The sequence below is a fragment of the Pelodiscus sinensis genome, chromosome 2 (assembly GCF_052426305.1).
Source record: "Pelodiscus sinensis isolate ZL-2025 chromosome 2, ASM5242630v1, whole genome shotgun sequence".
Taxonomy (NCBI): domain Eukaryota; kingdom Metazoa; phylum Chordata; order Testudines; family Trionychidae; genus Pelodiscus; species Pelodiscus sinensis.
In genome coordinates, this window is record NC_143053.1 from 254,834,166 (window position 1) to 254,860,220 (window position 26,055).

At 50.3% G+C, this 26,055-nt stretch overlaps 1 protein-coding gene across 1 annotated transcript in view; it reads left to right on the top strand.

Annotated features, from left to right (window-relative positions):
• The first annotated feature begins 8,659 nt into the window (after positions 1–8,659).
• Positions 8,660–26,055, top strand: part of LOC102456504 (uncharacterized) — a 34,008-nt gene continuing 16,612 nt past the window's right edge. The window contains exons 1-4 of the mRNA XM_089776024.1: positions 8,660–8,797; positions 14,311–14,437; positions 15,762–17,212; positions 19,983–20,048. Of these exons, the coding sequence (XP_089632150.1) occupies positions 8,774–8,797; positions 14,311–14,437; positions 15,762–17,212; positions 19,983–20,048 (1,668 nt within the window). The 5' untranslated portion in view covers positions 8,660–8,773. The remainder of the gene's footprint in view (positions 8,798–14,310; positions 14,438–15,761; positions 17,213–19,982; positions 20,049–26,055) is intronic.

Sequence of the window (26,055 nt, forward strand, 5' to 3'; positions counted from 1 at the left end):
CCCGGCCCCGACGCCGCTTCCCACCGCGCTGTGCGGGAGCAGGAGGGAAAGCCCCGCGTCTCTCCAGCGGGCTGCCCCCTGCGCAGTCCTGGGCAGCTCCCGGCCCGCGGGCCATATCGGCTGCGTCCCCCCCGGGTTAGCGCCTGGCGGCCCCCACTGCTATGTGGACCCACTCGGCTGCGGGTATCCTCGCTCGCCGCTCCTGTGGGCCGTGGGTTGCCGTTCTCGCCCCGGGGGAGCGGTGTCTGGGGCCATACTGCTCCTATTTGCTGTGGTATTGCCCACCCTCGGCCCCTAGGCAACACACGACTGCATGGGGTACCATGGACCTAAGAACGGCCAGACTGGGTCAGACCAAAGGTCCGTCTAGCCCAGTGTCCTGTCTGCCCACAGTGGCCAACACCACATGCCCAGAGGGAGGGAACACAACAGGGAATCCTCCCATGATCCTTCCCCCTGTCACCCACCTCCAGCCAGACAGACACCATTCCTACCCGTCCTGCCCAATAGCCATGGATGGACCTCACTTCCAGGAATCTATCCAGCTCTTTTTTTTAACCCTGTTAAAGTCCTAGCCTTCACCACCTCCTCTGGCAGGGAGTTCCAGAGCTCGACTGTGCCTTGAGTTTAGACAAATTTCTTTTTGTTTGTTTTAAACCTGATATTTGGGGCAATTTGGCACCCCAAATTTTGTGGTGCCCTATGCAGCTGTGTGTTTTGCCTATTGGGAGGGACGGCGCTGGCTGAGATGCTTGGCACAACTAGGGATGTAATAGTGTAATCAATTAACCGGTGAACCGATAGCAAAATTTATAGGTTAATACTATAGATTACACGCATTCCCCCTCCCTTTACCAGTAAATTTTATAGCAGGCTGGCCAAACGGGCTGCGGGCTGCATGTGGCCCACAGATCGTGGGTTGAGTAGCCGTGCTATAGAGCCTCTGATTTTTACTGGGAGGATCCTTTGTGCAGCAATCTAGCCCAGAGACTACAACTCTCAGGATGCCTTGTGTAAAAGAAGGGAAATTGTTGCTCTCTTCCAGGCAGTGCCGGGAGAGAGTTGGGGGGCTTCAGTTTGGAGAGAGGAGCCAGATTTGCTGGTGTGGAGCCTTTTCCAGGCCAGGAGCTGCTCTTGCAAGCTGAGAGCCTGCTGGGGCTAGGATCTAGCTGGCTGCTTCAGGGGCTGTGGGTGATTGAACCTGGAGGGGAGAGACCCTGGCTGTGCCTGTTGCTGTTAAAGGCCTGCCTAGAAGGTGCTGTGAGTAACTGTGGTTGTTTGGGAAAGTGCTGCCTAGGATGGAGCCCAGCGAACAGACTGACTCTAGGTCCAAAAAGAGGCCGAGTGATCTGCCTAGGGAGCCAGAGCTGCTGGACTGGCTGGCTTGGTTGTTTATCTTGGACTGACACACACCCTGTGCCTGGTGGTGTCTCCACTCCAGGTGCAGACATGCAAGTGCCCACGCCAGCACGTGTCTGGGACTCTGTGTTCCCTGCTCTGGATCTCAGGGTATGTCTACACTACCACCGCTAGTTCGAACTAGGAGGGTAATGTAGGCATACCGCACTTGCAAATGAAGCCCGGGATTTGAATTTCCTGGGCTTCATTTGCATAAGCGGGGAGCCGCCATGTTTAAAACCCCGCTGGTTCGAATCCCCCTGCAGCGCGGCTACACGGGGCTCGAACTAGGTAGTTCAAACTAGGCCTCCTATTCCGAACCACCGGTACACCTCGTTCCACATTCCTCCCTCACGTCCTTCCACTTACCCCTCCCTAACCCCCCTTCCTGTTGTCAAATAAAATACATGTATTTTCATGAACACAAACTCTCTTTATTTAACAAAACTGGGGTGTGGGGAATGAGACTCTGGTGAGACTGGGGCAAGGAGGCGGGAGAGGGGAAAAAAGAGGGTGGGAGAGGGGAGGGGAAACCTGGGAGGAGGGAGCTGGAAGGGTGAAGCAAGGAGAAGAAGGGGGAGGGGAAGCTCAGGGTTGGGGGTCTCGCTGGACCAACTTGATTTTCATGCAAACCTGCTCCCGGGTTCGCATGTGGCCTTTGGTGACCAGGCTGGCATCTATCCTGCCACAGACGGCCACATTCTTCCGTCTAGTGCGGAGATCATGGATGTTGGGGGAATCCCCCCCAAACCTATATAAGGTCCATGATCTCCACCCTGGACCAGGAAAGCGCCCACCTTCTCCGGGCCCTGGCAGGCTCCTGGAAGCTGACAGACTGCTCCTGGGGAGTGATGGAGGGCTGTCTGCCATTGGCTTGCTGGCTCATGTTTTCGGGCCACTGGGTCAGGTGCAGTAACTGCTGGCTCTGGGCTGGCAGGCTTGCAGCTGTCACAGGCACTGTGGCCAGAGTCAACTCCTTTAAGGGCTCCAGGGAAGGGGGGAGGGAGAGGAGTTTTCATGGTTGAGGACGGAGTGGCCACCCTGGGAAGGTTGGAGGTTCCCTATTTCTATATAAGTGTCTACACAGTACTTAGTTTGAAATAGCTATTTCAAATTTGGCATTATTCCTTGTGGAATGAGGTTTACCAAATTTGACATAAGTGCTACATTATTTTGAATTAATTTTGAAATAGCGGTTTGGCTGTGTAGATGCTAGTAAAGTTATTTCGAAATAACTTTGCTGGGTAGATATACACTTAAACCCTGTGACTGTACGTGGTTCAGTGAAGGTGGGTTAATTCTAGTGTAATCCATTAGCTGTACATTAATTATAATGGGGACAAGGAGTCCTGTGGCACCTTATAGACTAACAGATGTATTGGAGCATAAGTTTTCCTGGGCAAAGACCATGAAATTTGACACCATCAGCAAATTTGACACCATTAGTTTAGGATTAAACAAAGACTGTGAATGGCTAGCCAACTACAAAAGCAGTTTCTCCTCTCCTGGGCTGCGTCTAGACTGGCATGATTTTCTGCAAATGCTTTTAATGGAAATTTTTTTCCGTTAAAAGCATTTGTGGAAAAGAGCGTCTAGATTGGCATGGACGCTTTTGCGCAAAAGCACTTTTTGTGGAAAAGCGTCCGTGTCAATCTAGACACGGTTTTGCGCAAGAAAGCCCCGATCGCCATTTTCGCCATCACGGCTTTTTTGTGCAAAACGGTTCTCAGTTGTCTACACTGGCCCTCTTGCGCAAAAGCATTTGCGCAAGACAGCTTTTTCCCGAACGGGAGAGTCATTGTATTTGCGGAAGAACACTGACAATCTTACATTAGATCGTCAGTGTTCTTGCGCAAATTCAAAGCGGCCAGTGTAGACAGCTGGCAAGTCTGTCTACAGACTTTTTCCGCTTTTGCGGAAAAACTTGCCAGTCTAGACGCAGCCTTGGTGTTCACACCTCCAGATCAGCTGCTAGAATTGGGCCTCAGCCTCCCTGGCTGAATTAACCTTGTTATCTCTAGCCTTATTCTGGCCTATATGTTTATACCTGCCTCTGGAAATTTCCACTACATGCATCTGACAAAGTGGGTCATTGCCCACGACAGCTTATGCTCCAATACATCCATTAGTCTATAAGGTGCTACAGGACTCCTTGTCACTTTTGCAGATCCAGACTAACATGGCTACCCTTCTGATACTTGGTTATAATGGTTGTTTGGAGTTAGATCCAGATTAGTATTGGGATAAGTTGGTTCCTGAAGGCTCCCAAAGTGCAGCATTAATTGTGTACAGGGCCAGCCAGGTGGAGGCACCAACATTGTATAGTCCTTTAAAAGCAAGGTACTGCAGCAAGGGGGTGGAGAGACAATCCCCAAGTATCCAAAATCACCCCTGCGGTACTCAGGGTCTCCTTTCATGTTAAAACCATCCAGAGCCCTGGCACACAGGTGAGTGTGGCTGAGGACTGAGGGGTTTCAGAAGTATAAATCAAAGAATCCAAATCACAAGTCTGCCTGTGCATGGGCCTTTTTTCACCATGACAGTCTGAGGCCTGGTTCTTTGGCTAAGCAGCAGGGCCAGCTGGAAGCTAGGAAGTGCATGGAGACATCCTCACATGCCAAGGCAGATGGCAATCCAGTCTAACACCTCCAGAGAAAGGAAAGATCTGGGAATGTGTAAGAATCATAGAATACTAGGACTGGAAGGAACCTCGAGAGGTCATCGAGTCCAGTCCCCTGCCTTCATATTGTCTAGAGTAGACCATACCTGATAGACATTTATCTAACCAATTCTTAAATATCTCCAGAGATGGAGATTCCAGAATCTCCCTAGGCAACTTATTCCAGTGTTTAACCACCCTGACAGTTATGAACTTTTTCCTGATGTCCAACCTAAACCTCCCTTGCTGCAGTTTAAGGGTACGTCTAGACTACATGCCTCTGGCGACAGAGGCATGTAGATTAGGCTACCCGACAGAGTAAAATGAAGCGGCGATTTAAATAATCGCCGCTTCATTTAAATTTACATGGCTGCCGCGTTGAGCCGACAAACAGCTGATCAGCTGTTTGTCGGCTCAGCGCGATGGTCTGGACGCTTCCCTGCCGACATCAAAGGGAGTTGTCGATAACCCAGGTATGCCTCATCCCAGGAGGCATACCTGGGTTGTCGACAACTCCCTTTGATGTCAGCAGGGGAGCGTCCAGACTATCGCGCTGAGCCGACAAACAGCTGATCAGCTGTTTGTCGGCTCAATGCGGCAGCCATGTAAATTTAAATGAAGCGGCGATTATTTAAATCGTCGCTTCATTTTACTCTGTCGGGTAGCCTAATCTACATGCCTCTGTCACCAGAGGCATGTAGTCTAGACGTACCCTTAGTCTATTGCTTCTTGTTCTATCTTCAGAGTCCAGGAAGAACAATTTTTCTCTCTCCTCCTTATGACACTCTGTTAGATACCTGAAAACTGCTATCATGTCCCCTCTCAATCGTCTCTTTTCCAAACTAAGCTAGCCTGGTTCTTTCAGTCTTCCTTCATAGGCCATGTTCTCTAGACTTTTAATCATTCTTGTTGCTCTTCTCTGGATCTTCTCCAATTTCTCCACATCTTTCTTGAAATGTGGAGCCCAGAACTAGACACAATACTCCAACTGTGGCCTAATCAGCGCAGAGTAGAGTGGAAGAATGACTTCTCATCTTCTGCTCACAACACACCTGTTAATGCATTATAGAATCATGTTTGCTTTTTTTGTAACAGTGTCACACTGTTGACTCATATTTAGCTTGTGGTCCACTATGGCCCCTAGATCCCTTTCTGTAGGACTCTTTCCTAGACAGTCGCTTCCCATTCTGTATGGCTGTGTCTAGACTGCACCCCTTTTGCGGAAAAGGGATGCAGATTAGACACAGCGCAATTGCAAATGAAGCGGGGATTTAAATCTCCCCCGCTTCATTTGCATGAACATGGCTGCCGCTTTTTTCCGGCTCGGGGCCTTGCCAGCAAAAAGCGCCAGTCTAGATGGGGATCTTTTGGAAAATAAAGCCTTTTCCGAAAGATCCCTTATTCCTGATTTTAAGAGGAATAAGGGATCTTTCGGAAAAGGCTTTATTTTCCAAAAGATCCCCGTCTAGACTGGCGCTTTTTGCCGGCAAAGCCCCGAGCCGGAAAAAAGCGGCAGCCATGTTCATGCAAATGAAGCGGGGGAGATTTAAATCCCTGCTTCATTTGCAATTGCGCTGTGTCTAATCTGCATCCCTTTTCCGCAAAAGGGGTGCAGTCTAGACACAGCCTATGTGTGAAACTGATTGTTCCTTCCTAAGTGGAGCTCTTTGTATTCGTCCTTATTAAACTTCATCCTGTTTACCTCAGACCATTTCTCCAATTTGTCCAGATCACTTTGAATTATGACCCTATCCTCCAAAGCAGTTGCAACCCTCCGAGCTTGGTATCATCTGCAAACTTAATAAGCGTACTCTCTATGCCAATATTTAATTTGTTGATGAAAATATTGAACAGAACCGGTCCCAAAACAGACCCCTGTGAAACCCCACTTGTTATACCTTTCCAGCAGGATTGTGAACCTTTAATAAGTACTCTCTGAGAACAGTTATCCAGCCAGTTATGCACCCACCTTATAGTAGCCCCATCTAAGTGGAACTTGCCTAGTTTATTGATAAGAATATCATGCAAGACCATATCAAAAGCCTTACTAAAGTCTAGGTATACCACGTCCACCACTTCTCCCTTATCCACAAGACTCGTTATCCTATCAAAGAAAGCTATCAGATTGGTCTGACATGATTTATTCTTTACAAATCTATGCTGGCTGTTCCCTATCACCTTATTATCTTCCAAGTGTTTGCAGATGAAAGCTTATTATCCTCTAGACATGTATACGTTATTTAATCATATGTTTCCAGCATCTTTCTGGAGATCAAAGTTAGTCTGGCTGCCTTTTGTTCCCTCGATTTTCCTTTCCACCCCTTTAAAGACAGGTGCTCTTTTTGAACTTTGCCCATCCTCCACCACTTCTCAAGGATAATCACTAATGGGCCAGTGATTGCTTCACATACTTCCGTAAGTACCTTAGGGTGAATTTACTCAAGCTCTGCCAACTTGAATCCATCGAATGGAGCTCAATAGTCTTTAACCTGCTTTTTTGTAGTCTGGCCTGTTTTCCTTCTCTGTGATAATTAATATTCATTGTGTTAAACATCTGGTCACAATTGACCCTTTTAGTGAAGACGGAAGCAAGTTTTATGTGTGTCAGCTGATACATTTTCCTTCCATGCCATTAGCTCTGTGTACCTGTTCAATAATGGACTTGTACATTCCTTTGTCCTTGGCTTTCTTCTGATGTATTTATAGAACCTCTTTGTATTGCCTTGACATCCCTTGTGAGTTGCATCTTGTTTCATGCCTGGGCCTTTCTAGTTTTGTCCCAGCATGCTTGTGCTGTCCTTTTATCGTCATTCGTAGCAATTGCCCACGTTTCCTCTTTTCATTCAATTCCTTGTGGATTTTCAGGTGCCCCGAGTTTATTGAAGCCGGATTTTCTGAAGCCCATTGCCTTTATTCTGTGGCTCCTGCTCCCTTCTTGCCTTTCGAATAATGAACTAGAGTAGTTTGTGGTCACTTTCACCCATGCCACCTTCCACCTTCCGATTCTCAACCGGTTCCTCCCTGTTAATCAAAATCTCATATCAAATACCTTCTCCCCCCTTTGGAAAAATAGCTTGACAGCTGCTTTTAATTTCCTGGGTGGCATTTCCTTACAACACATACAAAGAAGGTGGAAATACACTTGTCCATTTTAAGCCAAGTGCCAGAAGGCGGTCTGTAATGCTTACGCGTGTAAAATAGAGGGAGAGGCTCATGCGTCATACATGGTGGGTTAATGGCCGTTTTGACACTTTTGAGCGTGTTAATGATGTTAATGTGGCGGTACGTGGTTTTAATTCAAGTTTTATTGTGAATTTGGATTTGTTTTCTTCGTCACCTGGTATATGTGTCTAGGCCCCGCCCCGCTCCGGATATTCGAACTAGGCCTGGCAAATAATCATGCCAGCACTGAGAGGGAGAGAGGCATGTTGTGGCATAGTGACATGGTGTCAGGGACTGGGAACGCTTTAGGGTTTGCCCGACCATTGTGAGGGACCCAACAGGAGCCCAGCTTCGCCCCTGTCCTGGCACCGCAGGCCCAGCCTGAAGGCTACCCCTGAAGAGGATAAACTGGGTGGTCAGCAGGGACCCTAAGAAACCGTTTCCCACGGCAAAACTGCAGAATTTGCATCTTTTGTACATTTTATGGAAAAACAAAAGCCTCTGTTGCTAGATGTTACCGACAGCACCTGTGTCAGTTTCAGCCCACACAACCTACCCCTCCTCCAGCTGATTTTTTAACACAAATTTACAGTGGAACCTGGTTTATCCCATTTAACTGTGCCCAGGGCTGGGGAGTAACCCCAACTAGGATAATTGTGAGAACCGGCAAAGTGCTTTCAAGCCCTTATTTTCAGATGGGGCGGGTTGTCAGCCCCAGCTCTGTGTGTGTGTGTCTGTCTGTCTGTCCAGCTCTCATCCCTAGGTGTGTGTGTGTGTCCTCAGCTCTCAGCCCTAGGTATGTGTGTGTGTCCAGCTCTGAGCCCCAGGTGTGTGTGTGTAAGTCTCCAGCTCTCAGTCCCAGCTGTGTGTCTCCAGTTCTCGCCCCAGGTGTGTGTGTGTCTCCAGCTCTCAGCCCCAGTGGTGTGTGTGTGTGTTCATGTTCAGCTCAGCCTCAGGTGTGTGTGTCTGTGTGTAAGAGTGGGTCTCCAGCTCTCAGTCCCAGCTGTGTGTGTCTCCAGCTCTCAGCCCCAAGTGTGTGTGTAAGTTTCCAGCTCTCAGCCCGGTGGCTGGTGGTTCACTTACTACAAAGAGCAGGCCGCAGAGTTTGGGATAAACGTTCACCTGTCAGGGATGCTGTAGCTCGGTGGTGCCTGGCCCTGCCATGGCTGCGGTCCCATCCCCCCTAACATACTGTGCTCAGCCCAGACCCACATGCGGCGGGGACAGCGGGGCTGGGAGGTGCCGGGGCCCGGCTGGGAGGTGCTCGGACCCGGCCAGCCGGCGGACAGAGCGAGCCCGCGGGCCGCCCGGGGCTCCCTCCGCCCTGCGCGCAGGTCCCGCTCCGCGCTCCGCGCTCCCCCGCCCTGGCTGCGGCCGAGCGAGCGGCTCCCTCCCCTCCCCGCTCCCCGCTCGCAGCCTTTGTCTGCGGCCGCCGCCGCCTCCCCGCCCCGCTCCGGCCCCAGCGCCAGCCCCGCGCCGGGCGGAGCCGGGGGAGTCCCCACTGGGGCCCGGGCACCGCCCCCAGACTGTCCCGGCCCGCCAGCAGCCAGGACGATGCCCGGGGGGCCCCCGGCTCAGGTAGGACAGTGTGTGTGTGTGTGTGTGTGTGTGTGTGTGTCTGTTTGTGTGTGTGTGTGTATTTTGTGTGTGTGTGTGTGTGTGTGTGTGTGAGAAAGAGAGAGAGAGAAAATACCCGCGGGGGCCTCTGCTCAGGTAGGACAGTGTCTGTGTGTATTTTGTGTGTGTGTGTGTGTGTATGTGTCTCTGTGTGTATTTTGTGCTCCTTTTGTATCTTGATCATCCAGGGGCCCCGGCTCAGGTAGGACAGTGTGTGTGTGTGTGTCCGTGTGTCTGTGTGTATTTTGTGTGTGTGTGTGTCTCTCTGTGTGTATTTTGTGTGTGTGTGTGTGTGTGAGAGAGAGAGAGAGAAAATGCCCGCGGGGGGCCTCTGCTCAGGTAGGACAGTATGTGTGTGTGTGTGTATTTTGTGTGTGTGTGTGAGAGAGGGGAAAAAATGCCAACGGGGCCTCGGCTCAGGTAGGACAATGTGTGTGTGTCTGTGTGTGTGTGTGTGTATGATTGTGTGTGTGTGAGAGAGAGAGAGAGAAAATGCCTGCCGGGCCCTGGGCTCAGGTAGGACAGTGTGTGTGTGCCTGTGTTGTGTGTGTCTGTGTGTATTTTGTGTGTGTGTGGAAAATGCCCATAGGGGCCTTGGCTCAGGTAGGACAGTGTCTGTGTGTCTGTGTGTATTTTGTGTGTGTGTATGTGTGTGAGAAAATGCCTGCGGGGGGCATAGGACAGTATGTGTGTGTCTGTGTTGTGTATGTGAGTGTGACTTACTGTCAGCATGATGCCATAGGACCGTGTGTGTGTGTCTGGCTCAGGTAAGACAGTGTGTGTGTGTGTGTGTGTGTGTGTGTGTGAGAGAGAGAGAAAATGTCTGCCGGGGACTTGGCTCAGGTAGGATTGTCTATGTGTCTCAGCATGCATGTGTGTTTTGTGTGTGTGTGTTCCTGACAGCCCGGTGCGATTCCCATTGGCTCCAAGGCAATGCCTGGAGTTGGTACCTGATGCACACAGCCTGCCTGGCTACAGGCCGTTATGGTTCCTGTGACTACAGCCTCTGAGCTGTGGGCCCAGCTTTATAACCAAAGTAACAGTAACTTTCTTCTTGCCTATGGAGGAGGCGGGGGAGAAGAGCTCGACTCTTGGTGGGGGATTGTTTGTGCCTATGCCTGTCTATGGGACAACTTCTTAAGGGACAAATAATGGAACGGGCCCAAAGTTCCCAGCAGGATTTGCACTTAGGTGCTTCAGAATCAAAACAACAGATGCCACTCCTTGAGCCGAGGGGGTAGCTCCATTAGTTGGTAGCAATGGTAGGCTATTATCCTCTATGCACACTGGCCACTAGAGGGAGACGCAATACAATTTATAAGCATACTGCATTGGAACATGGTCTGACCAAAGGTCCATCCAGCCCAGTATCCTGTCTGCCGACAGTGGCCAATGCCAGGTGCCCCAGTGGGAGTGAATTGAACAGGTAATGATCAAGAGATCTCTCTCCTGCCATCCATCTCCACCTTCTAACAAATAGAGGCTGGGGACACCATTCCTTACCCATCCTGGCTAATAGCCATTTATGGACTTAATCTCCATGAATTTATCTAGTTCTCTTTTAAACCCTGTTGTAGGCCTAGCCTTCACAACCTCCTCAGGCAAGGAGTTCCACAGATTGACTATGCGCTGTGTGAAGAAGAACTTCCTTTTATTTGTTTTAAACCTGCTGCCCATTCATTTCATTTGGTGGCCCCTAGTTCTTATTTTATGGGAACAAGTAAATAACTTTTCCTTATTCACTTTCTCCACACTGCTCATGATTTTATAGACCTCTATCATATCCCCCCTTAGTCTCCTCTTTTCCAAGCTGAAAAGTCCAAGTCCCTTTAATCTCTCCTCATATGGGACCCGTTCCAAACCCCTCATCATTTTAATTGCCCTTCTCTGAACCTTTTCTAATGCCAGTATATCTTTTTTGAGATGAGGAGACCACATCTGTATGCAGTATTCCAGATGTGGGCATACCATGGATTTATATAAGGGCAATAAGATATTCTTCATCTTATTTTCTATTACTTTTTAAATGATTTCTAACATCCTGTTTGCTTTTTTGACTGCCGCTGCACACTGCATGGACGTCTTCAAAGAACTATCCACGATGACTCCAAGATCTCTTTTCTGATTAGTTGTAGCTAAATTAGCCCCCATCATATTATGTGTATAGTTGGGATTATTTTTTCCCAATGTGCATTACTTTACATTTATCCATATTAAACTTCATATGCCATTTTGTTGCCCAGTCACTTAGTTTGGTGAGATCTTTTTGAAGTGCTTCACAGTCTGTTTTGGTCTTTACTACCTTGAGCAGTCTGCAAACTTTGCCACCTCACTGTTTTTACAGATCATTTATGAATATGTTGAATAGGATTGGTCCTAGGACTGACCCTTGGGGAACACCACTAGTTACCCCTGTCCATTCTGAAAATTTACCATTTATTTCTACCCTTTGCTTCCTGTCTTTTAACCAGTTCTCAGTCCATGAAAGGATCTTTCCTCTTATCCCACGACAACTTAATTTACATAAGAGCCTTTGGTGAGGGACCTTGTCAAAGGCTTTCTGGAAATCTAAATACACTGTATCTACTGGATCCCCCTTGTCCACATGTTTGTTGACCCCTTCAAAGAACTCTAATAGATTAGTAAGACATGATTTCCCTTTACAGAAACCATCTTGACTTTTGCCCAACAAATTATGTTCTTCTATGTGTCTTACAATTTTATTCTTTACTATCGTTTCAACTAATTTGCCCGGTACTGATGTTAGACTTACCGGTCTGTAATTGCCAGGATCGCCTCTAGAGACCTTTTTAAAAAATGGCGTTACATTAGCTATCTTCCAGTCGTTGGTTACAGAAGCTGATGTAAAGGATAGGTTACAAACCATATTTAAAAGTTCCGCAATTTCACATTTGAGTTCTTTCAGAATTCTAGGGTGAATGCCATCCGGTCCTAGTGACTTGTTACTGTTAAGTTTATCAATTAATTCCAAAACCTCACACTTCAATGTGAGACAAGTCCTCAGATTTGTCAGCTACAAAGGACGGGTCAGGTTTGGGAATCTCCCTAACATCTTCAGCCGTGAAGACTGAAGCAAAGAATTCATTTAGTTTTTCACAATGACTTTAGTTGGGATTGGTCCTGCCTAGAGCAGGGGGCTGGACTTGATGACCTTCTGAGGTCTTTTCCAGCTCTATGGTTCTATGATTCTATGATTATCATCTTTAAGTGCTTCTTTTGTATCTTGATCGTCCAGGGGCCCCACTGGTTGCTTAGCAGGCTTCCTGTTTCTGATGTACAGGCAGTCCCCGGGTTACATGGATCCGACTTACATCGGATCCCTACTTACAAATGGGGTGAGGCAACCCCGCACTAGCTGCTTCCCCCCAGCAGACCAGGGAGATGGGGAGCGGCTTTTCTCAGCAGACACCTCAGCTTGAGAATAAAGGACTGAGGGAAGTGAGGTGTGGGAGAATAAAACTGAGCTCTGGAGAAATGTTTGGCTAGAGTATCCCCTACAATATGTACCAGCTCCGACTTACATACAAATTCAACTTAAGAACAAACCTACAGTCCCTATCTTGTACGTAACCCGGGGACTGCCTGTACTTACAAAACATTTTGTTATTACCTTTGGAGTTTTTGACTAGCTGTTCTTCAAACTCCTTTTTAGCTTTTCTTATTACATTTTTACACTTAATTTGACAGTGTTTATGCTCCTTTCTATTTACCTCACTAGGATCTGACTTCCACTTTTTAAAAGATGTCTTTTTATCTCTCGCTGCTTCTTTTACCTGGTGGTTAAGCCATGGTGGCTCTTTTTTAGTTCTTATATGTTTTTTTAATTTGGGGGTACGCATTTAAGCTGAGCCTCTATTATGGTGTCTTTGAAAAGTGTCCATGCAGCTTGCACGGATTTTACTTTAGTCACTGTACCTTTTAATTTCTGTTTAACTAGCCTCCTCATTTTTGCATAGTTCCCCCTTTTGAAATTCAGTGCCACAGTGTTGGGCTGCTAAGGTGTTCTTCCCACCACAGGAATGTTAACTATTATTATATTATGGTTTTGGGTTTGGTTTTAAAATGAGTTTGGTGTTGTCCAAACTAGTCATTGCATTCAACCCAAATTCACAGTGCCCTAAAAATGCCTTTTCCAGAAAATTCACTATTTGCCCAAATATATTGCCTGGGTCTAGCTGTTTCCTAGCACCTCTCATGCCAAGCAGAGGGGGAAATTCCTGCCCCTCCTGCACTTTGGTACGTCCTGGGCCCACGTGGGTAAAATCCCGTCCCAGGCGCTAAGAGGAATAAGAAGGATTTTGAAAACTGCGGTGATTTGGGGTAACAAACAAACACTGTAGGCAAAGGTCAGGCCAGGAGTGAATGCTGGGGATGAAATTAACAAGGGCTCTGAAATGACTTGCTGTGTAAATCTGGCCATCGGTAAGAAAATAACCAAAGAAACGTGATTGCCGAGGCTGTAGAGGATCGGCTTGGATGCATGCAAAAAACCAGAATATTCACAAAGCAGTTGCTCCAGAGGACAGGCATTCTAACACAACAGAAATCCAGAAGTGATCCCCGAGGCCAGTGCAGAAAGGAAGAAGGTAGATTGTGGTGCAGTCACAAGGATTCTAGCAATCGCTGTGTGTGGCTAGACATTGACAGTCACCTAGAGGCTGCAGTCAAGATCTGAGTCCCACTGTGTTGGGTGCTGTGCAGACATGGTAAGAGATAGTCCCCTCCACCCTGAGATTACAGTCTAATTAGGCAGTGGGTGGGAGGGGAAACAGAAGGGAGGTGTTTTGCCCAAAGTCAAGCACCCGGCCACCAGGAATAGAATCCAAATCTTCCCTTTTAGTCCAGTGGTCTAGCCACTAGATTACGCTGCCTTTCATCCATGGAAGGAATATTAAGAATAAAAAAAACCTGGTAGGCAGCTGGAGTCTGGTGGAACTAAGAGCAATAAGCAGCCAGGGCGAATAAAGAACCAGCCATGCCAGAACCAATGTTGTTGCTTTTATTTGGATGAACTCACAGCAGTCATGGCTGTCGGGAAATCGGTAGCAGTAGTGGAAGCAGATGAAGGGAACCTTAAATGCCACGAAATCTTAATCGTACCACTAATTGGAACTGGTTTGGACACCGCCACTGAGGTTTGGCTTGGACTGGCGGTGCAGCGGGGTGCGTTATACATGGAAATGAAGGAGACAGTGGCGACGCTGGAGGAGAGGTTGGCTGGGTTTGATGTTAGGTTCGGTTTTAGTTTCTGGGTGTCTTATGGTCTGAGGAAAGCGGGGAATGGCACACAAATTGCATGCCCCAGTGGCACTGCTATGGGAGGCCTTTTCAGCACAAGGAAGGGCTGAGGAGTCGGAAGGCAGGGCAGGAACTCCACCCCTCCACGCACTGCTGCTGGGGACGAGCAGTCACTGAAGCAGCAGGTGCTGAGGATGCGATGCTTGTTATTGCAGGCCCCGGTGACGTTCGAAGATGTCGCCATTTATTTCTCCCAGGAGGAGTGGGACCTGCTGGTGGACTGGCAGAAGGAGCTGTACCAGGAGGTGATGAGGGAGAATTATGCAAATCTAAATTCTCTGGGTAAGGATCAACCCGTGTTTTACCGGTGCAGTAGGATCATCGAAATCCCGGGGTCATTGTTAGTCTGGTCTTATTTACTACTGGAAGATTTGCCCGGCATTGCTCGGGTCCTTAACTCAGATAATGTTTGTTTTTTGGAAAATAAAATGAAAATGTCCCGGTGTCATTTCAGTCATTGCTCTGGGGTGGGGCTGAGGGGTGAGGGGTCAGGCTGCAGGCTGCCCCAGGGAGAGAGGACTACCCCAAACCTCTCTCAACGCGGCAGCTTGGGCCAGATCAGAAGCGCCTGTCCATGGCTGCTGCAGCTCCAGCAGGCACAGCTAGAGGAAGGGTGCATGTGCCTTGGCTGGGGCAGCTCTAAGTTGGTATGCTCCTTGTGCCCCCCCCCCCCCCGCCAGAGTGAGGAATGCAGCGAACTGTGCACTTTCCCCTCATCCCCCGAGGAAGGGGAAGAGCCAGCAATGTTCCCAAACAAATGGGGAGTGGGGTGAGGTGGGGTGCAGCATTCTCCCTATAGTAGTAGAGAGGTAGCTGTGTTAGTCTGATCTTGCTAAAACATAAGGAAAAACTGTAACACTTGAAAGACTAACAAGAAGGTTTAACAGGTGACGAGCTTTCGTGATCTGAGGAAGTGGATCTGGCTTCATTCTCCCTATAGTGCACCTGGGGGGTGGGAGGCTCAGGGCCGGGGCAGTTCCAGACATGGGACCAGGGGCCCAAGAGAGATTCAGATGAGAATAAATCGTGCATTTTGTAACAAGCGGGGTAATTAACTATAACTGACCTAGGCATGAAACAAAAAACAGGACAATGTAGCACTTTAAAGACTAACAAGATGGTTTATTAGGTGATGAGCTTTTGTGGGCCAGACCCACTTCCTCAGATCAAATAGTGGAAGAAATTTGATCTGAGGAAGTGGATCTGGCCCACGAAATCCACTATTTGATCTGAGGAAGTGGGTCTGGCCCACGAAAGCTCATCACCTAATAAACCATCTTGTTAGTCTTTAAAGTGCTACATAGTCCTGCATTTTGCTTCAGCTACACCAGACTAACATGGCTACATTTCTATCACTGACCTAGGCATGTGATCACTTCGCTATCATTTGAAGGCTTTAAATGAAGACTGGACGTCCCGCTAAAACCGCACGTTAGCGGGGCCAGAAGTTTGGGTGGGGATGTGGAAATCACTGGGTGTAATTCTCTGGCTTGTGATCTGTAGGAGGTCAGGCTAAGATTGGAATGGTCCTTTCTGGCCTTATAAACTAGGACTCTTTACCACCATCCTCTCAGTAAATAACACCTGGATTCTTTTCTCAACCCAGCAGGGGACTGGCCTAAGCAGAGAAGCGAGAGGAAAAACGGGGAGGAATGTGCAGAAAAGTCAGAAGCCCCCGAGTTTCCATCTGGAGACGGCGCGGCCAGTGGCTCAGAGAAGGCAAAGAACAGCAGCAGTCCGAGCAGCCGCGTCCCAGAGCGCAGCAGTTCCAAACATGGCTATGGTGGGCTGGCGGTTGAAGGCGGAAGAGGGAACAGCTGCTGCCTGCAGCCCCGTGGAAAACAGGCACCTAAGAAAAGGGTGAGACCGCACAAGTGCGACGAGTGCTGGAAAAGCTTCACGTGGAGGTCCGAGCTTGTTCAGCACCGCCGGACCCACACGGGGGAGAGGCCCTATACCTGTGCTTCCTGTGGGAAAAGCTTCAGCCAGCATGTGAACCTGACCATCCACCAGAGAATCCACACTGGCGAGCGGCCCTACCAGTGCGGGGAGTGTGGGAAGGGCTTCACCCAGCACATCAACCTGACCCTCCACCAGCGGATCCACACCGGTGAGCGCCCCTACCAATGCACAGTGTGCGGGAAGAGCTTCATCCGCAAGTCCAACCTGGCCAAGCACCAGAAGATCCACACGGGCGAGAAGCCCTTCCAGTGCGCCCAGTGTGGGAAGAGCTTTGTGCACAAATCCGGCCTGGTGTCGCACCACAGGACTCACACAGGGGAGCGTCCGCACCAGTGCGAGGCCTGCGGGAAGCGCTTCGGGCACAAGTCAGGTCTGCTCTCGCACCGGAAGACCCACACTGGTGAGCGGCCCCATGAGTGTGCCCAGTGCGGGAAGCGGTTCCGGCACAAGTCAGGTGTGGCCTCGCACCAGAGCACCCACACGGGCGAGCGGCCCCACCAGTGTGCCCAGTGCGGCAAACGGTTCTCCCGCACTTATGAGCTTATCTCCCATCAGCGCCTGCACACAGGAGAGCGGCCCTACTCATGCGCCGACTGCAGCAAGAGCTTTGTGCGAAAATCCAACCTGGTGAAACACCAGCGCGTGCACACAGGGGAGCGGCCTTACCAGTGCGACCAGTGTGAGAGAAGCTTCTCCCAGAGGTACGAGCTGGTGGCTCACCAGATCACCCACACTGGGGAGAGCCCCTACACCTGTGCCCAGTGTGGGAAGATCTTCAGCCAGAAGTCGAACCTCGTGAAGCATGGGCGCATTCACACTGGGGAGAGCCCCTTCCCCTGTGCCCAGTGTGGGAAGAGCTTCAGCCAACGTGCCAACCTGGTGAAACACGAACGGATCCACACTGGGGAGCGGCCCTTCCAGTGTGCCCACTGCGGAAAGAGCTTCAGCCAGAAGTGCGAGCTTGTGTCGCACGAGCGGATCCACACCGGAGAGCGGCCCTTCCAGTGCGCCCACTGCGGGAAGAGCTTCAGCCAGAAGACAAGCCTGATCGCTCATCAGAGGATCCACACGGGGCAGCGAGTGAGTGAATGCGCCTAAGGCAATGCCCTGCCTCCTGTCCAGCTGTGTATGGCATTCTGATTGATGCCAAAGGGCAGCCAGTGTGCAACATGAGGGCGGTGCACGGCTCTGGCTCCATCAGTATATATCTTCTCGCCCACTAGGAGCAAGCGAGGGAGGAATTGGGGCTCTCAAGATTTCCAAACACATCCCAGAAAGATTTTAAACATTTTTTTAATTGCCCTTATCAGGAGATGATGGGATATTTCAAACCTGCCTTCCATAGAGTCCTAGAAGGCTAGGGTTGGAAGAGACCTCAAGAGGTCATCTAGTCCAACCCCCTGCCCAAAGCAGGACCAGCACCCATTACTACAGAGACCAAGTCAGACTCACCAAGGCTTGGCAGGTCTGGAAACACCATGTCATTGTCTAGAAGTCCAAAAAAGGTCTGGAACCCTATTGCACAGTAAAGCGTTCCTACAGGAGAAGAGAGGGCGGGTTTGGAAGATGCAGGGCTGATCCAACGCTTGGGTTTTCCAACTGTCTGAAGCTGAACATCGGAGCTTGACTGACTGTAGGGTGGAGGTATGGCCTGGTAGCCCCTAATCGGTACCCTCAACGAGCCAACGGGAACACAGAGGGCTGGAAAGGTGGAGAAGGGGGTATGAAGAACAGCTAGTCAAATAATATTTAGCAGATACATTATTTGATTTTTGTTGAGCAATGAATGAAAGTAGTAACTTTTGGAGGCATTCAGTCAGCTGTTAATCATCGAACATTAGAACTGGAAGGGACCTCAGGAGATCCTCAAGTCCAGCCCCCTGCCCCTCATGGCAGGACCAAGCACCGTCTAGATTAGTGTTTCTTAAACTTTTTAAGATCGAGGAACACCAACTAATATTTTTTTTAACGAGGAACACCAAGGACTTATTATTGAGCAAAAAAAAAAAAAAGTCAGGGAAAATTGTTGAGAAAACAAAAAAAAAGCGCTTCCGGCTGCCATGGAACACACTTTAAGAAACGCTGGTCTAGATCATCCCCGATAAATGTCTGTTGAAAACTGTTCCTCAAAGAAATTATTTGGGGCCAGGTTCACAAAGGGAGGGACGTGTGTAAAGATGCGTCGGTGCTAGTGAGATGGACAAGTAAGGCCTCCAACTCCCCTTTGCTCTCAATGGCGGCTCGGGCCCATGTCCTCAAAAGCAGGTAGGCACCTAAATCCCAGTGGGACTTACATCTTGGAGGAGCTGGCTGTGGGCGCTGAAGCTGCCTAGGAGCTTTGAAAACCCTCATAGGCGCCAATCTGCATCTCTAGGCACCGAAAAGCTTTTATAACTCTGGCTGTTGGGCAGCCAACTCCAGAGAGTAACGCTGGATCCTTGGCTCAGCTCTTGGCAGGTGAAGCAGAGAGACCGAGCATGAGATTAAAACGAGGACTGCGCTGCCATTGGGCTCGACATCTGGGGTGAAGTCACGGCCCCAGAGAAGCCAATAGGAGTTTGCTCGCTGGTTTCAGTGGGGCAGGATTTCACCCTTGCTCCTTGGGAGAGGGCAAAGCCACAGTGACTAATGTGATCAAACAACGGGGCGCACCCCAGCACTGGGGCGTGGGATGTTGGGCGCTGGGGCTTGTTGTTGCAGGGGGATCAGGTGAGCAGCAGGCTAGGGCAGCTCCCTGCCTGTCCTGCACCACAGACTGCGCTGCACCCCAGAAGTGGGCAGCAGCAGGCCCGGCTTCTGGGTGGGGGGAGGGGAGAGCGCACAGGGCTCCACGCACTGCCCCTGCCCTGAGCACTAGCTCGCGCTCCCATGGGCTGGGAACCTGCTGCTGGCTGGTTCTGAGGCACAGCACGGTCTGCGGTGCCAGGAGAGGCAGGCAGCTGCCTTAGCACCCCTGCTGCATCGCTGCCCGGGAGCCGCTCAAGGTAAGTCCCTCCTGACCCCCCCCAAGCCAGAGCCCCTTCCTGCAGCTCCAAGCTCCCATCCTCAGCCCCACCCCGGAGCCCACACTCCAGTCAAATGATGTTGGGTCGCGGCATCAACAATTTTCTTCAACTGGGTCTTGAGAAAAAAAGTTTGAAAACTGCTAGTCTAGAGTAGGAACAATTCTAACCTGGCTCCCTAATGGGTTGGGTGACTGAACAGAGAGTCTTCCATTTCTAATCGATGTTCTCCCAGGTTGGGGCTGAGCGACAAAACCGTCCAGACACTTGTTGTTTTCTGGAGGCTGAACTGACTCAACGCATCCCAGCGACTTCATAGAATGGAACCCGTTCCTTCAAAACCCTCCTGTGGAATGGTATGTCTGAAATCCTTCTTCACCAAAGGTACGTCTAGACTGCAAGCTTCTTTCGGAAGAAGCTTTTTTTGAAAAAACTCTTTTGAAGACGCTTCTTTTGAAAGAGCATCCACACCTCAAAACCGGATCGAAAAAGCCATCTGCTTTTTTGAAAGAGAGCGCCCAGTCTGCATGGACGCTCTCTCGAAATAAAGCCCTGATTGCTATTCACAGGGTGCCTGTGCTTCTTTTGATTGCTGCCTCTTTCGAAAAATGTCCATGTTCTGCGTCCACACATGCCTTTTTTCGAAGGAGCTCTTTCAGAAAAGGTGTTCTTCCTTGTAATTGGAGGTTTACCAATGTCGAAACCCTCCCCTGCGTTCTTTCGATTTCATTTCGAAAGAACGCGATTGGAGTGTGGACGCAGGTGAAGCTTTTTCAAAAAACCCATGTAGTCTAGACATACCTCAAGAGACCCATTACTTTACGCGAATGGCATCAACCGGATTTACTTGGTATCGTCTTTAGCCCAAGGAAGAAGTGACGTTTATCCTGACGGATCAGAAAAAACCACAGCACAACGACCTCCAACTTGTAAAACCGCCTCCCCATCTGGCATTGCTCTCGGCACTCATGCGGGAGCCAACGCACCTCTTCAATGAATGCTGCTTCCTTTTTGTGTATGCAATGATCTAATTGCTTCCAGGATGTACCGTACAAAACAGCCTTCCCCATTTCAATAGGCACCTTTGCAAAGCACAACATGCCGTTCAAAGGGAGGAACATTCTTTATGGTCTTTGACTCATTGGCTTTTATTGGTGCTTTATGTTTTGCCTCCTGGGGCTCGTCTACATTGGCCCCTTTTCCGGAAGGGGCATGGTAATTTTTGAAATCGCAATAGGGAAATGCGCAGGGGATTTAAATATCCCCCGCGGCATTTAAATAAAAATGTCCGCCGCTTTTTTCCGGCTTTTAGAAAAGCTGGAAAAGAGCGTCTACACTGGCCCCGATCCTCCGGAAAAAGCCCCCTTTTCCGGAGGATCTTATTCCTACTTCAAAGGGCGCTTTTTCCGGAGGATCGGGGCCAGTGTAGACGCTCTTTTCCGGCTTTTCTAAAAGCTGGAAAAAAGCGGCGGACATTTTTATTTAAATGCCGCGGGGGATATTTAAATCCCCCGCGCATTTCCCTATTGCGATTTCAAAAATTACCATGCCCCTTCCGGAAAAGGGGCCAATGTAGACGTAGCCCTGCAGTGTAAGATCCATGCTTTGTTGCGTGCACGGAGGCCCGGGAGCAGACTTTGTGTGAACTCTGCAGTCCGTATTACCAAGAGGGGTGTTTTGGGCTGATTCTGTGAGTGCTCCATGCACGGGAATCTAGCTAGTTCCCAGGACAGTTCGGTGATTGGAATGCTTATGGGACGGGCCCAGAGTTTCAATTCATCTGCACCATGGATGGTCCCACCTCTGCATCACCTTCTCGTCTGCCATGGTGACTTCTGTTCAGATGGGATTGACGCAGCCGACAAAGCTCGATCCAGACAAGGCACGGCGGCATTGTAAGTGGACAGGGGACGTGTTTTGAGGAACTATTTGCAAAGGGGACCTTGCCTGTCCCTGACGGAGGATGAAACTTGGCCGCTCAAAGCAGGATCTTGCTTGAGTGACTCATTGCTTTGATTGCCAACTACCTGCGGGGATCAGAAAAACGCTGCTATTTCCCACTGGGGAACAACTGGGCTTATTCCTCTCTGGTGTGGACCCATGAATGTGTCACACTGAGACTACACAATTGTACCCCCCTCTGAGCTGATGTGGTGTACTGTCAACCTGGCTACATCTAGACTGCTTTCCTCTTCCAAAAAAGGAAATGAAAATGAGGAAAGAGGAAATTCAAATGAAGCACTAATTAGCATATTCTCATGCTTCATTTGCATATCCTCATCTGATCCTTTTTTTGGAAGAGTTTTTTTAAAGGCAGTCTAGATGGGGTTTTTCACACAAAAATCCCCTTTTTCGAAAGAACCCTGTAAACCTCTTTTTTTTTTTTAGAAAGAAGGGGTTTTTCTTGCGTGAAAACCCCCATCTAGACTACTTTTTTTTAAAACCTCTTCCAAAAAAAGATCAGAAGAGGATATGCAATTGAAGCGTGAGAATATGCTAATCAGCACTTCATTTGAATTTCCTCTTTCCTCATTTGCATTTCCTCTTCCGGAAGAGGAAAGCAGTTTAGATGTAGCCTAACAGGGTTAAAAAAAGATCTAGATAGATTCATGGCGGTTAGGTCCATCAATGGCTATTAGCCAGGGTGGGTAGGGATGGTGTCTCTGGCCTCTGTTTGTCAGTGGCTGGAACTGGGTGACAGGAGAGGGATCACTTGATGGTTACCTGTTTCTCTTCACTCCTTTAGGGGCACCTGGCATTGGCCACAGTGGGCAGACAGGACACTGGGCTAGATGGGTCTGTGGCCGCTCTGATGTTCTTATCAAGGAGCTGCCAAGCAAAACTGACTGGCCTCAGTCAAACAATGGGTCCATTTCTAGGTGCTTGTCCTTACTGGGCTAGAGTCAAGAGACCTCTGGGTCTTCCCCACTCCCCACTCTCCTGTCTAATGCTCTGGCGGGTCACAGAGACCGACAGAGCCCAGAGCGAGGTTCTCGGTGAAAAGCCCGTGGTTGTGACAACAGCTCCCCGCAGTATCCAGCTTGCTCTGCCCCTCTCACTACCTGGAAAAGATGCTGCAAGAGACCCACTTAAGCTAGTAGCTGCCCGTGCAGGCAGGTTGTAACAACACCCTTTCCACCCATTGTCAGCCACCAGAGGGAGGGGAGAGATGCTGGGAGCTTTACCTCCTCCCTGCGACATGAAGGGTCTTTCACTCCGCCCTGGCAAGGAGCCGGACAGCACTGCATATGGAAACATCAGATACAATCATGGGTTCCAGGGCCTGCTTGTTGCGAACTTCACCCTATCCGTTCAGATCCAGGACTAGAAAAGGTGTAGCTAAGGGGGTCCAGTTCTTCCTGGCCATAAAACTGCCATTGAAATCACTGGATGTGGCAACCACCCACACAAGAGTGGGACGGGATTGGGGGGCTTGCAAAGGTGGTGGATTGAAATCCTAACCCGGGAGGATGTTTTGTTCTCTGGGCAGCAAAGTCACTGTTCTAGTTTCACTCCTGAAGTGTCACCGTCAACCAAAAAGAGGCCTTGATCCTTCAAACACCGAGTGGTGCTTTCTATCTTACAGGCACCTGTCCCTCGTCTGGGAATATTTACCAGACCAGGGTCTTGCGCTGTGACCGATGAGAGTATTTCCATAGTTTGGTTTTCTCGGGGAAGTAACGAACCCTGCAGCACATCGCAGGCGGGGGTTGCTGCTTGTTTGCTTGTATACAAGTATCAACACTGGACATTAAACGTTACATGCATGCAAGCCACAGTGTGGAGATCCTTGCTGGGGTCCTTCAGGTTAGCCCCACTTGCTTTAACAGGGTCATGCTGATGTTCAACAGCCGAGGCACTGACTGGTGGAGAAAGGACTTTGAGAATCGATTGCTATGCGTTGTTTAGTTATTGCCCAGCACATGGCTTGAAACTGGCAGGGGCTGTATTCCATGAGTGGTTGCCATTACACTGCCAACATTTGCCCTCGTATTTGAGTTGTCCGAGTGTCGCAGTGTACGCACACCCCATCCCGGGCAGGCAAAGGCCTAGAGGTGTGTGGACACCACTTAACGCTGCTGTTGTTCCATAGGTGACTTGAATCCATCAGTCACCCCAAGGCAGTGTGGCCTAGTGGCCCAAGTCTGATGAGTAGCCCTTGAGTTACAAGGCAGCACAGCCTGATCGCCAGAGTCAGTCACGTAGCCCTTGGGTTCAGGACAGCACAGCTTCATGGCCAGAGTCATAGTCCTTGGCTCCATCTACACTGGCACTTTTTGCGGAAAAGCGTCCTTGGCCAATCTAGACGCAGTTTTCCGCAAAAAAGCCCCGATCGCCATTTTCGCCATCGGGGCTTTTTTGCGGAAAACAGTACTGTGCTGTCTACACTGGCCTTTTGCGCAAAAGTCTTTTGGAAAAAGACTTTTGCCCGAACGGGAGCAGCATAGTATTTCCAGAAAAGCACTGACGATCTTACATGAGATCGTCAGTGCTTTTCCAGAAATTCAAGCGACCAGTGTAGACAGCTGGCAAGTTTTTCCGCAAAAGTAGATGATTTTGTGGAAAAACTTGCCAGTCTAGACACAGCCCTTGGGTTCAGGGCAGTATGGCCTAATGGCCAGTGTCTAAGGGGTTGGGGCAGCAGTCCCGGTAGGGGACCCACGCCCCAACCCAGGGCCCTGTACGAGCTGCTCTCTTTTATACTGCCCCAGCACTTGGAGCATGCCCAGTCTGGCTGGAGGGGCGGGGCATTCTCAACCCATGCAGTTTTAACCCCTTCTGTCCCAGTGTGAGGCATGCGCACTCTGTCACAGTGTTATTGCCTATGGTGAGTATATCTCAGCTAGGCACACGTTGGCAGAGACTTGCCTTTCGCTGGCGAGCCTCAGGGCTAGTCGTTTTCTGTGATACCCGCCCCCCCAATTCTCCCCAAAAAGGAATCGGCATTGCTCCATGGTAAACATTCACTTTATGTTTAACGCTGTCCATGTGTTCAGTTGTCTGCCTTTGCACATACGCTGCAGCCTGGCTCCATACAGTACTGACCAGCACTCTACCCTCAGTGTGAAATGTGTCCCTGCCCAACTCCAGGACATGGTCTTGAGGGGGTGGGGGTGGTTAAAGTATTCATCATCTTTTCCTAACTTTGATTATGCACAGCAGGAGGCTGAAGTGAAATCTGAGATGCAGGAAAACATGAGCCTCTGTCCACCAGAAGCCATTTATTGGAGTCAGGTTGGCTGTAGACATTGAAAGCATGTTCAAAAATCAACCCCCACGTTTGGGGGAGGGGTGTGTGCACTTGAAAAAGTGACACAGGGAGCATCACTAAAAAAGTGACACGGAGAATCACTAAAATCTAGTGACTAGCAAATACATTTTTTTTCACAACCTGTAAAAAGCTGAGGACTCAGTAACAACGCACAACAACCTGTTTCCCCCCCGGCAAGCGGATTCCTAGGCTCTCGGGTGATCCAATTTTTAGGGTTGATTTTTACAGCAAGCCACCTGACCCAACTACCACCATTCCTCATGCCCTGACCCACCTCGCTCAAAGCCAGCCAGTCCCACCGACGCCAAGGCACCTCCTGATTCCACCGGGAATACGTCTGAGCCAGGCCAGAATCTGGCCCCTGGAAGTCCATGGGGCGACTTTTTCCATTTATGATTGTCATGATTGTAATGCCTTGGAGGCCCCTCATCCGGAGCGCTGCACAGACAGACTGTGAGAGAGATTCATTGCCCCAGCGCTGGCAGGCTAGGCCACACAGCCAAAGGGCTGTGAGGCGACAGAGGCATAAAGCGATAGAGGGAATTGACCAAGATCACAGAGCAGATTGATGGGAACCTGGGTCTCCTATAGGTCAGTGTGGGCCTAAGTTCCCTCCAAGCTGCGTGGCTGCACGGCTGCTTAATAAGCCCCACATAGGGGCTCAGAGATGTTGTGTATTTAGCTGCTGCAGTGGGGGGGACAGATGCCCCCTGGCTCCAGCAGGGAGCTGCCACGCTGGGGGAGAGGCACCGTCTTAAAGTTCTCCCCTGTCATCTCCAGCAGTACAGACATGCCCCCGTGCAAGAGAGGCACCCCTTCCCCAGCCCAACCCAGCTTTGGCTGGCAGAGAGGCGCCTCTCTCCTGGCCTGGAGCTGCTACGGTGAGAGAGGATTAGGGGAGCTTGTACCCCAAACCTCTCATCCCCTCCCAGATCCCGCTGCCACCGCCACAGCCTTCCCCCCGAGCCACCACCCTCTGCCCCAGCCTTTCTGTACCCCAAGCCCCTCATCTCCAGCCCTCCCCCCGAGCCCACTCAACCCCCGCCCCCAGCAAGAGCCCAGCGCTCCTGGCAGCTGGAGGTGCTAGCAGCTAAGACCTGGGAGATTCTGGGAGCGCGCCCGAACCATGGAGGAGGGGCAAGTAGCAGCCCAGCCAGCAGGCACCATGTGGGCGGGTTCCCGTACGGCAGCCGACAGTTCACAGGCCAGGGGCTGCTGGCGGGGGCTGGCGCTCTCTGATGGCTGTTGCCCAAGGTGTCCAGCCGGGGCGCTGGGTGGGCCCCGTAGTGATGGGGCTCCGTGCTCCAACCTCTGCCTGTCGCTCGCCCACAGAGACAACCCGAACTCCCACCTCTGCCTCCCGACCTACCCACCATCCAGCCCCGGCCCCCTCCTACCCACTGCTCCTCTTCGCCATTGGCCCTGAGCTCCTGGCCCCGGCTCTGCTGTGGCCCTTCAGCCCGCGGCTCAGCCCAGTGCATTCTGTACGCCAGCTGCTTTGTCATCTCCCAGCTGGGGAATCCAAGGTTCCCCTGCTGAGGGCAGTGCAGGAAGGCTTCAGGGGCTCCCTTTCAGATTTGCAGGGGACTGGACTCGACCTCTCGAGGGCCCTTCCAGTTCTAGTGCTCTGTGTTTCTTGTGCAGGTGGCAACTGTAACCGTGAT